The 12,621-nt window shown below is 35.4% G+C and overlaps 1 protein-coding gene across 1 annotated transcript; it reads left to right on the plus strand.

Moving 5' to 3' along the window:
* Window positions 1–231: 231 nt before the first annotated feature.
* Window positions 232–10,791, plus strand: LOC102592642 (PHD finger protein ALFIN-LIKE 4-like). Its single transcript, XM_006342434.2, has 5 exons — window positions 232–436; window positions 746–778; window positions 4,140–4,368; window positions 4,932–5,064; window positions 10,155–10,791. The coding sequence occupies exons 1-5, from the start codon at window positions 337–339 to the stop codon at window positions 10,425–10,427; spliced, it is 768 nt and encodes a 255-aa protein (XP_006342496.1). The 5' UTR covers window positions 232–336; the 3' UTR covers window positions 10,428–10,791.
* Window positions 10,792–12,621: the final 1,830 nt, after the last annotated feature.

A 12,621-nucleotide genomic window follows, 5' to 3' on the forward strand; every position in this document is an offset into this window, starting at 1 on the left:
TAGAAAAATATATTTTAAAAAATATAACAAATGATAAATATAACTTATTTGTAAAAATATAAATAACAACTCTTTTTCATTTAAAAATACAAACAATTTTTTTTCCAATAATTTAGTCAACTATGGATGAAAAAAGAGTCAATTTAGACATTTGAAATTATTTTTTTAAAAAAAAAAACCTTTTTCACTCCGTCGTCTCTATTAAAACCCCCTCAAAATTTCCGTCTCCCCCAAAATTTTCATTTTCCCCCTCTCCCTTCCCTCCATTCTCTCTCTGTCTGTCTAGTTTTCTCTCTCTAACTTTCTCTCTCATCAGCAAAGCCATTTCTGTGTCTCATGATGGACGGAGCTCAGCAGTACAATCCTCGAACTGTTGAAGAAGTGTTTAGAGATTTTAAGGGTCGAAGAGCTGCACTTGTCAAAGCCCTTACTACTGGTAAAAAAGGAAAAAATTCACGTTTTTGATAATTGATATGTAACCCCTTTTTGATTTTTATTTATGGGCTTGTTTTTTTATTTTTGTTTTGTTTTTGGGTGCTGTGCTAATTTTATTTTTGTTGTTGTTTCATGCAAGTGTATGGATTTTAGCTCAAGTTCACATTTTTAACAGTTTATATGTAACCCCTTTTTGTTATTTTGTTGTTTTTTTGGGTTTTTTGAGTGCTGTGCTAGATTTTTTTTATTTTTTTATTTCATGCTAGTATATGGCTTTAATTTGATCTTTTTTGATGTGGGGTTGTTGCAGATGTGGAAGAATTTTATCAACAATGTGACCCAGGTAAATTTTTATTTTTTTTTCTTTCGGATTGTTGTGTGCATTTTGTTTTGTTAGGCTTTTGTTATTACCATATATGTTTTTCGGAACAAAATTGTATGTTGAGAGTTCCTGGTGCTAGTTTTTCAATGAATTAGTAATTAGTTTGTATATTTATGTTTACATGTTTACTTTTAGGTGAAACCACTTTGCAGTGTTACTGGTTTTTATTGTTTTTTTTTTAAAACTTGGTAACTTAGTTACTGGTTTTTATTGTTCATATCAGATTGCAGTGTTATACTGTTTTTTTTAGATAGTAGGGTGAATGATGCAGTTTCTCTACCTTCCAAGGTAGGGGTATGGTTTGCATACATTCTACTCTCCCTAGACCACATTTTGTGGGATTACACTTGGTACGTTATTGTTGCTGTTGTTGGGTGAAGGGTGCAGTTGTTGGTTGTATGCTTCAAATAATTATTTTAGTCTATTCTTCCTGTTATTGCATTTTACTGATCAGTTGTGGAATAGTCCTATAATCCAAGTTTTCTCGAGTTACTTTGATGTTTCACTTTGCTACTGCGCACTTTCTCAAAGCTTGGTGAAACAGTGGCACCTTCTGAATGTTGTATCTTATCTCAATAGTAGTGTACTATGTGCAAGAGCAGTAATTTGTAATGTCTTCTGTTTAATAGTGTCATAGCCTTGCATACTTTCCTGAGTTTCACTTCAAGCCCCATGAACTTGTCACATTTGTATGTTTTCACTTTAAAAACATCGGCTAGAGCTGGATTTTTGTCGAGAGGACATATGTACTTGTAGCATACATGCATCAAATGCTAGAGCTGGGCTGTTTTTAAACCTGGTCCTGGGGTGTTTAGACTTTCACACCTAATGCATGTTTAGGCACTTCCATATTTTGAATAATATTTGCTAAACTTGGGTTAAGATTTATTGTGGACTTGCAATTTTTGATACTAAACTCCCTCAATGAGAATAGAAGCTGATCTACATCATTCTATAATTGTGCAACACAAATATCTCACAGATCTACAAATCAACCCCTAAGTTCTACAAGTTTATTAAGAATCATCTTAGCAACATTTTTAATCAAGCTACATAACTCTCTTTTGGTCCCTTTTTTGTGACCGTGTTGTCATGGCCAACTTGCGCACACCTCGCCCATTTTACCTGCTACCTACCTGCCATTTCCCACCAACATTGGTACGTGTATATTTGCTTATTGAGACTAAGGTAGATTGGAAGAAATCACCTAGGGATTTTGTCCCTGTTGAGACTTGAATCTTGATCTCCAAGGTTTGCACCCACTTTATTATCCACGAGGCCAGACACTTTGGGTTTTAACTTTCTCTTATGGTCTTGACACTCGGATTCTCACTTTTTTGGATGTAGATTTTATAAATGACATCAAAACAGAGGCATAAATTATAAATGAAGAGTACAAAGAGAAGATTAATTCAACTTCAATATAAAAGAGATTAATAACTTGTTTAGCCAAGCTTCTGTGAAGCAAAAAGTGCTTTTTAAAAATTTTAAAAATGCTTATTTAAGGGAGTTTGGGTGTTTGGCCAAACTTCTAAGTAAAAAATAATTGGTCCACAACGGAAACACCTTTAAAATTTAGGTCTAGGTGGAAGCTTGGATGAGACTTGTAACCAATGAACAAAGAGAAGAAATCCTTGGTCCAAAGGACTGGAGAGAAATTCTAGCTTATGGAGGGTAGGAGGGTTTGGCCACACAGGTGTAATGACATGTGGGCATGACAATGTTGCATGAAATTTTGAATATTTTAGCTGGCCAAACAAACACATGCTTATGTGAGGAGAATAGGGTAGATGATCTTTTTCTGAAGGAGAAAAGAATATTGTGCTGGGGAAATTTGGGCTTTGACCCAGTGGCCCACGTTGGATTAAATGATATGATAGACCCAAATAAAGTTAGTTCATTTGTTCCTTTGATCAATGGAATTTTAGCAAACTAGACCAAATAACCTCTCTCTCTACAGATCAGATGAGAGAGTCCTTTGTCACTTCAACAGAGCAAACATGAGATGTGGGAGATGATTTAGATTAGGAACCCCAGGATATGATGCCAACGGATGATGATGATATGTCAATCATCCAAGTGGACACTAGATGACTTTTGAATCATGTGATGTTAAATTAAAAATATGCCAAATGTAGCAAAATGCCCTTTAATCTTGTGGTCTTAAAACCGTGAAAAGTTAAAACTAAAGAGTTTCTAAAAAAAGGAAAGAGGCATTCTTTTTGGAACGGACTAAAAAGGGAAGTAGGACAAGCAAATTGAAATGGAGGGAGTATTTTGTTTTTGTTACGTCCAAATACACCAAAAAATAGCCTGTATCATGTTCCAGATTTTCTCAATGGCTTTACCAACCATGAGTTCCAACTTTCATAAATATCCCTTAAATTGAACGGGATGACCCAAATTAGCCCAAAAATCAAAAGAAACATGTTCCAGAGATTTGCTTCAATTGAACAATGTAGAAACAAATGGTTGATGCTCTCCGAGTTCTTTTGGCACATATAACACTTGTTTACAAGTTGGATACTTCTTTTGCTGATATTGATACTATGACCCTTATTTTTGTATGCCTCACTCCCCCTCTCTGTTAAGCATGATAAAGGTTATTGCTTCTCTTATTGGAGTGTTATGATAACTTATTTATTTTTGAACTCATTGCTAAAGACCTATCATGGTTATAGGTGTTATGATAACTTATTTATTTTTGAACTCATTGCTAAAGACCTATCATGGTTATAGGTGTTATGATAACTTATTTATTTTTGAACTCATTGCTAAAGACCTATCATGGTTATAGGTGTTATGATAACTTATTTATTTTTGAACTCATTGCTAAAGACCTATCATGGTTATAGGTGTTATGATAACTTATTTATTTTTGAACTCATTGCTAAAGACCTATCATGGTTATAGGTGTTATGATAACTTATTTATTTTTGAACTCATTGCTAAAGACCTATCATGGTTATAGGTGTTATGATAACTTATTTATTTTTGAACTCATTGCTAAAGACCTATCATGGTTATAGGTGTTATGATAACTTATTTATTTTTGAACTCATTGCTAAAGACCTATCATGGTTATAGGTGTTATGATAACTTATTTATTTTTGAACTCATTGCTAAAGACCTATCATGGTTATAGTTGCATCCATATCTTTATGTAGCTATTTTCCAAGGTTACCTTCTACAGTTGCTTTCAATATTTTCAAATTTTCAGATGCTTTCTTGTCATGCACAATGTGTTGCATTACCATCTTGTGATTTATTCATAACTCAGTCTGAAGCTGAAACTATGTTTTTTATTCTCAATCAATTACAGAGAAGGAGAACCTCTGCCTTTATGGATTTCCCAGTGAAAGTTGGGAAGTCAATTTACCAGCTGAAGAAGTCCCCCCAGAGCTTCCTGAGCCTGCTTTGGGCATAAACTTTGCCCGAGATGGCATGCAAGAGAAGGACTGGCTCTCCTTGGTTGCTGTGCATAGTGATGCGTGGTTACTTTCTGTTGCCTTTTATTTTGGTGCTAGATTTGGGTTTGATAGAGCTGATAGGTATGCTTCTTTTTTCTTTAAAAAAAATCTCTTTAGCTCAAATTAAATCACATCTTTCCTAAATTTTGTTGCCACTCAGTATCCAGGCAAAAATTTTAAACTTACAAACTAAAAGATGATTTTCTATATCTATCTCAACTCACTAATGTAATTTAATGCCTTGCAATATTTCTCTGCTGTTTCATCTGATATGATTTACAAGTATGTGGCACTGATAAACACAATGGTGCGAGTACATGGCTTGTTAACTTATGTTACCTACATTTATCTTGTAGCTAGTTCCTTTCCTATCTCTTCTCCACTTCTTTCATATTATGGTGTTAAACTGATGCAATTATTGCTTCTATTGATTAATCTTTAGATTGGAGTCCTGTTTTCTTTTTTTCAGCTTTATGGTGTAGGATATCTGCCGACTCCAGTCATTTCTTAATTATTACTTATTCTTGCAAGACTGTACTTCTTGGGTTTGAGATCTTGAGTGGGAGTGACCGAGTGAGATCAAGAGTTTCATTTCTAAAATAAGCTTATTCATATCTAAGTAGCTATTTTTTCTTGAGTTGCAGGAGAAGGTTGTTCAATATGATAAATGATCTCCCTACAATTTTTGAGGTTGTGTCTGGGACAGCCAAGAAACAATCAAAAGACAAGTCATCAATGTCAAATCACAGCAGCACCAAGTCTAAGTCAAACTCAAAGGTAGTAATACTGGTAACTTTGTGTGACAGATGGAGTTTTTGCCTTTTTTTGTTTGTTTTTTGGATTGAATACAGTAGTGGAACGTATTCTTCGTGAAAAGCTCATTGCCATGAAGTGATTACGGAACAATTTCTAGCATTAATCTTTTATAATTGGACTTACTCCTTGTATAGACTTGGACAGTTCTCCCCTCATTAACTAGCTATTGGCGGTGTGAGTTAGGTCTCCCCTCAAACTTAGTTCTAAGTGGCCCATCACCACAATGCCAATTTCCAAGATTCACTATGTGCAACCCACATCGTCTAAGTATATATGGCAACTAAAGTCCGCAACTAGATTCTTTTTGTAAGTGTCTCTAAGTTCGCAAGGGGAAGTAAATTGAACCCCATGCCATCATCTCCTTTCCTTATACTCATCCCGCGGTCCCGCTGAACATGCACTCTGATTGAATTGATCAGTTACATGTCACTTTATGCGGTGGAGTGGTGTGAAGTGGCAGAGTAGCGCTTCAAGGTGCTGAAGCGAAGCAGTTGAAGAGAAGCGTGTGCTTCAACAACAGATGTGTTGAAGCAGTGCTTAGCGTGAAGTAATGCTTTTCTGTTTTAAAAGGTTTAATTTTAAAGAAAAAGAAGTCAGTGACTTCTAATCAGACCTAAGTTTTCAGGTAAGCTTATTCTCTTTTCTTCTATCTTCTTCTCCTTTCTTGTTCTGCTTCTCGATCAACTTTCTTCTTTTGCTTCTTGATTGATATTCAGGCCTGAGGGTTTTCTTTTTCTTCTTCTCCAGCAATCTCTGGCCTCTGGTTTTTCTATTTCTTCTATTTTCCTCTGCTCTGTTCTGCTGTTTTCCTGTGCTTTTTGCAATATTTTGCTTTTTTTCTCTACTGTCTGTTCTGTTTTACTGATTATTTTTTATTATCAGTGATTAATAATTTTGTGATCATATTAATAGTGATTTCTTTTTAACAGTAATTATTTTTCTTAAATCTTAACAGTGATTAAAAATGGGTGACCCAGCTTGGAACCATGAGTAACTTTGATTTTGTTTCTCCCAATGGTCTATGGAGGATCCTTTCTTTTAAGAAAAAAATGATCTATGGAGGATTGTGTTATCTACTTTTTATTTTTTAATTTAAACTTCACTTATATGTAGTCTCTCTCTATATATATTTTGGTCTTTTTTACTTTAAATTGCTCTTCACTTCAATGAAGCAAGCGCTTCGTTTGAAGTGTGAAGCAAGGCCTTGTCTCCTTTTTTTTGCTTCATGCTTCCTTGAACATTGCCATAGCTAGACTGCATAAAGTCAAGCTTCACTTTGAGAGGGTCAAGAGTATAATAATTGATCAATTTTCTTAAGTTGTTAGCATCTCCAAGTTTGGTAAAATATTTATGAAAAATTTAGCCACCACATTCAATATTGATATCTATGAGTGCACATGCCTTACAACAACTAGTATGTCATTGATTGAAACTAGGTTGAGTAGTAGTTGAGGATGATGGTAATTTGTTAACGATGCAAATAGACCTAAATTTAACCTATATATTTCTCAAAGTTTAGGCTATTTTTACCCTTCGGGGTGGCCTAGTGCTTTGGGCTTGGGACTTCCATATTGGATGTCCAAGTTCAAAATCCCTTGCCAGCGAAAGCAAGGGGTTTGCCTTCTGGGTCGAGTTCGTCGCACCAGATTTGCCTAGTGCGGGTTACCTCTCCTGTGTGATTTGCAAGTTATTGCATATAAGCGGGTGTTTTACCCTGGGTGCACCCAAAGGGTAGTGGTTGCAAGTTTCCCTTGTCATCAAAAAAAAATGTTTAGGCTATTTTTAGGTGGTTGGCCTTAGAAGATCACTCACGCCTCAACTCAAGGTTAGAGACCTATATGATAAGGACTCACCATCTTTTCAAAGATGCATGGTGAGTCCACATCAGGTAGGCCTAGTGTTTTAGAAAATGAGAAATGGAAGAGATGAGGGCTTGCTTCATCAGAGCGTGAAGCAGAGCACATTTTTTTTTTCCATCTAAAGCTTAGTTTAATAAAAAATATTAAATTTGCACAAATAAGTAACCAAAAACTCTATAGAAATATCATATCTCTGTCCTAATTTATGTGACTTACTTTCCTTTTTAGTTAATCCCAAAAAGAATGACACATTTCTATATTAAGTAACAATTTAACTATAAATTGTCTATTTTATTCTTAATGAAATGATTTACAACTACACAAATTTCTATCATTCATTTTGGACCATAAGTTTTAAAAGTTTTCTTTTCTTTCTTAAACTCCGTGCTGAGTCAAACTACCTCACATAAAATGGGATGGAGGGAGTATTAAGCAACAACATACCCAGCGAAATCCCACAAGAGGGGTCCAGTGAGGGCAGAGTATTCATAGACCTTATCCCAACCTCGTGGAGGTAGAGAGGTTATTTCCAAAGACCTTGACTCGAGTACAACAAACAGTAAGTATGCAAAGGAAAAGTTACAGAGTAGAAAATATAACAACTAGACTAGATGGTGGTAAAAAGTGAGACATTATAAGATTAAACTACTACGACTACTGATACCACTAAGCCTAAACTCTTCGAGAAGCAAGAGAACACTTCACTATCTATTAACCTTCTACCCTAATTCGCGATCTTCACACCCTCTTATCTAAGGTCATGTCCTCTGCAAGCGCTTGACCCTCACCTCACTTAATGCTTTTAGTAACACTGTGTAGGCCTAACTTGAGGCGTGAGTTTGATTTTTTTTTGTCCAATGTTGAAAAATTGCCCAAACCCTACGAAATATATAGGTTATGCTTAAGTCTATTTCCATTCAACATAATCCTCGACTGCTACTCAATTTAGTTTTCAATCAATGACATTTTGTTGTTGTAAGGCATATGCACTCATAGATGCCAACATTAAATGTGATGGTTGAATAATTGGTAAATATTTTATCAAACCTAAAGATGCTAACAACTTTAGAACATTGATTGATCATTATACCCTTGACCCTCTTAAAATGAAGCTTGACTTTATGAAGTATGGTATTGAGTTTGTCAAGTTTTTCGGTGAATTGCTACTCAAAATTAATCAAAGTGTCGATACAATATGACGTAAGTAGTTAATGGTGTGGGGCTTGGTTTACTTCCCCTTGTGAGCTTAGAGACGCACATACAAAAAGAAGCTAGTTGTGGGCTTTAGTTGCCATAAAGACTTAGACGATGTGGGTTACACATAGTGAATCTTGTAAATTAACCTGTGGTGATGGGCCACATGGAACTTAGTTTGAGGGGGAGATCGTTGGGTGTGCAAACAAGGTCCTATTTTGGTTGCTGAAAAGATTGGGAAGCTACATATAAAGTATATGATTTCTTAATGGTGTGTGGCTTTTTGAGGAAAACTGTGTGGGCTCAACCTAAAACGGTCAATATCCCATCATTTTAAGAGGGTTTTGGGTTGTCTTAGCCCATAACTAGTATTAGAGCAAAATGCACCTCACTTGATGTTGGGCCCCCAAATTAAATAGACCATGCTTTAGATGTCCACACCCTCCCCCCTCACATGCCTTGGGCATGAGGTTAGGCGTTGAAGAATGTAAAAGTCTCACATCGATGGTTAATGAAATGGGTGGTCTCCTTAGTAGACTTGAGCAATCTTCCTCCCTTTGAGCTAACTTTTGGGGTTGAGTTAAGCCCAAGATTCATTCCAATGATTTATTGATGTTGTTGGGCCCCCATATTTAATTGTTTTGGACATGATGCAGGGTGTTGGGCAATCCTCACCTCTTGAGTTAGCTTTTCAGGTTGAATTAAGCCTAAGATTCATTTCTTTACATGTCACAAATGATATACTTGGATTTTTTAAATTTTTTAAAGAGACAACTTGTATTATATACAAAAGAATACACAGAGTGTTCTAGTAATACTTACAGCCAAAAGTTAAAGAAGAAAATAAATCTCCTACGGAACTCATAAATAATCAAAAATACTAGGAATATGAGAATAGGCCTCTCACTGAATGTTCTGCTGGATCTATAGAGGTACTGTAGAATCAGATGTTGGTTTGATAGTTTCTGGCAATTGAGCGGAATTCAATGGAATGGCTTCCTCAACATTCACGGCTCCCACTTCTTTGTTTCCTTGCTCTGCATGTTCATCTAACTCTAATCTACTGTCCACTTGGATGATTGACATAGCATCATCACCCCTTGGTGTCACATCCTGTAGCTCTTGATCAAGACCTTTTCCATTGATTTGTAAATCCACTGGTGGAGGTTCAAAAAGGCTTTTTCCTCTGATATGTTGAAGGATCTCAGCTCCTTTAGTTTGGTTTTCTAGTATCTCATCAACAAAACGATTAGAGGGCCTTTTATGTTTTTTCCTCCCCTTTATTAATGCTGATTGGGCTGCCCAAAATTTCCCTCTTCTTATTAAATCTACCCACCCGTGCTTCCACTCGTATAACAGGGCCCACGCACCCCTCACGTGACTACACACATGTTTGGCCAGCTGTATATTTTTTCAGCTCCTCTTACCTTCAATCTGACCCATTTTAGATGATTCTGGAGCTCTGTTTCCCTCCTCTGTTTGTATCCATCTACTGCAGAGATCTCCAATCTCTTGAAGGATCTTTTGAGACCAAAACTGGAGTGGAAGACCTACCAGTTTGATCCAAACTTCCTTCAGGCTTTCCTAGATGGAGTTTGAGAATGGCGTCTACCAGTCTAGTTGGAATTTCTGAGATTTCTAGAACCATTTCCCTTCAATTCATGGTCTACAGCTGTCGCTGTTGGAAACTCAAAGAGAAACTGATTGCGTTCCATCTCCTATATGTTAATGTCATGGTGGTTTTTCCAGGAGCTATTTGCCCATCGGCGAATCTCAGAAAGATGTACATTCGGTATCTCCTCTGATAGGCTTCCTACCATGTTCCTATCCACTTAGTCCTTGGAAGATTTATGGGTTATTCCTAATTAAGCCATCCTGAATTTTTTACTATTCATGTTTATTGTGGCATTTGGCACTTGTTAGTTTTATTGTGTCGATATTATTCTGTAAAACTGCAAGTGGAATTACCATTTTTAACCTCATATGATCTGATCACAGGTGGCACTACGTGGTTCTGAATCTCAGATCAAGTATTCAAGACCACAACCAAAAGATGAGGATGAAGATGGTTTGGATGAAGATGACGAGCAAGGAGAAACATTATGTGGTGCTTGCGGTGAAAACTATGCATCTGATGAATTCTGGATCTGCTGTGACATATGTGAGATATGGTTCCATGGGAAGTGTGTTAAAATCACTCCTGCCAGGGCTGAGCATATCAAACAGTACAAGTGCCCATCTTGCACCAGCAGCAAGAGAACACGCCCTTGATTGCACCTGTGTTATTGAGGTTCATCCTTTGTGAAGTCATGAAACTGTTAAGATCTTTTCGCGGTATGAGAAATGGATTTCTTATGGGAAGCTCTTCAATGCCATATGTTCTATTCTACATTACAATTATCTATTATCTAGTTGCAAGAATGTCATCTAGTTTCTTTTTCTAGTATGTTGTGCTGTGAATGATGTAGGTTACCACTCTGAATTAGTTGTGTAGGTTGAAGTTATTGTGTCATGACTGTTCAAATCTCAAGTAGTTGTCTCTGTACTGTTGAGGGAAGCCATTTTTCTCAGTTATGTGATGTTAAGGAGATATTGTTCTTCCCCAAATTTGTTGTCAATCTTTTGTTTCCTGTGGCCTGCAATTTCTAAGTTCCCTCTCTCCCCCTCTGATTCTATACATTCTGAAGTAGCCAACGATACAGTTTAGTGCACGAAGCATCTTGTGTTTACGTAGGTTTGGGAAAGGACTGTATGCAAGGGGTGTAATGTGATTGGTACATCTTAATCCTTAAAGGAAGTAATAAGTCTAGCTCTCAGTATTTGATTAAGCTGTTACATATATTATTATTTTTTTTTAAAATGGTTTTCTATCTTATGTCTTGTGTTTGTTTTGAAGTTTAACTAATTTGAATTTACACTTAAAAGTCTCACTTTGGAGGGTAAAGTGTAAGGTGACTCCATATCTGGACTTGAATGTAAGACTCCTGATTTTACCATTACCTTTGGTGTGATGAATACTTTGCAATAAAATTTTGCTCTTTTTGTTTTTGTAGAAGGAAAATATATCGCTCTTTTTGGAAGGAACTATACTAAATAATGCCACATAAAATTGAACAAAGAGAGCATCTATTGTGGGATCGTTTGGTTAGGAAAGAAGTTATTTTGAGATTATAATATGATGATCAAATGAAGATGGAATTATTTGATGAATTGATTTTTAGTTTACTAAAAACGGGATATGTTTTGGATATAATATAATGTACATGTATTTGGTGTAAACTAGATAAGTGGGTTTATTTTTTCATTTTCCAATATAAACAATTTTTTAAAACTTTTGAGGGAAGAGCCTTGAAAAAGGGCATCTTTGTCATTGTAGTGTTTTATCTCGGGATTAAGTTATCTCAAAATTATTATTTCATTCTCAATATGGAATAAAACAATACCACAATTATAACATAAATTAACATCGAAATTATTATCACTTATCTCTTCTACCAAACGAGCCCGAAAACCAAAATAATCCCACTGCCATCATGTAGATTTCTTTTTCCTCATATTTTGTAATTGAAAGGGTAGATTTTGTTAGGAGCCATCAATCAGTGACCTAACCTCTGACCAATGGCTGTTGTCTCTTCATGAAAGACAAAGACAATCACACTTTGTAGCCCTATGCTGATGTAAAAAAAATAAAAACCGATATCTGTTTTGAAGCTCGATCAATTTAAATTTATATCAAAAAGTTTTACGTTGAGAGTACAAATACTTCTTACTAAAAACGATCTTATTTTCAGAATTCGATATCAAGACATATTGAAAATGAAGCAATACTTCTCTTCTCATCTCATCACAACCTTCTTTAGTGGTGATCCTAGATCTCACTATAAATCTGTTATCTTTTTCCTTTCTTTTTTTGCTTTTCATTTAGTGTTCGCTATTTCCTTTGAGACTCGATTGATTTGAATTCACATTGAAATGTCTTATTATGAAAATAAAACGCTTTCTATCAAAAGCAATTACATTCATGAATTTCGAGTCAACACCTCTAATTAAGAAAATCTTTGATGACAGTCTCAAAATCTCAATATATAGTACTATATAATTTCACTCTTCACCAACAAACAAGTGATAATATTGTGTTAAACATTATCTTTAAGTTAGGCAATTTGTAGTTCTTAGAATTTATTATAGTATTATAATACTTTTGACTTTATCATTTTAAAAATTTGTTAGTCATAAATAAACAATACAATCATTTTTTTATGATTTTTTTTATTCTTTTTGAAATTTGGACTAAATTCATTTATAACCATTCCCACCACAACACCTTTCTAGGCTTTTAAACCAACCATTTTGACATAAAAAGTGGCTATCTTCCAAATCCATTTGACATAAAAGTGGCTTAGAAAAAGGTCATGGTATTGGGTCCCAAAACAAGAGCCTAAAGAAACCACCTCCCCAAATTGCT

This window comes from Solanum tuberosum, unplaced genomic scaffold (assembly GCF_000226075.1).
Source record: "Solanum tuberosum cultivar DM 1-3 516 R44 unplaced genomic scaffold, SolTub_3.0 scf00034, whole genome shotgun sequence".
Taxonomy (NCBI): Eukaryota; Viridiplantae; Streptophyta; class Magnoliopsida; order Solanales; family Solanaceae; genus Solanum; species Solanum tuberosum.

What these genes read in the sequence shown, in the direction of transcription:
- LOC102592642 (XM_006342434.2), top strand. Translation starts at nt 337, where the DNA reads ATGATGGACGGAGCTCAGCAGTACAATCCTCGAACTGTTGAAGAAGTG. An exon ending in TGTCAAAGCCCTTACTACTG is followed by an intron (nt 437 to 745) that starts GTAAAAAAGGAA and finishes GGGTTGTTGCAG; the next exon opens with ATGTGGAAGAATTTTATCAA. An exon ending in TTATCAACAATGTGACCCAG is followed by an intron (nt 779 to 4,139) that starts GTAAATTTTTAT and finishes AATCAATTACAG; the next exon opens with AGAAGGAGAACCTCTGCCTT.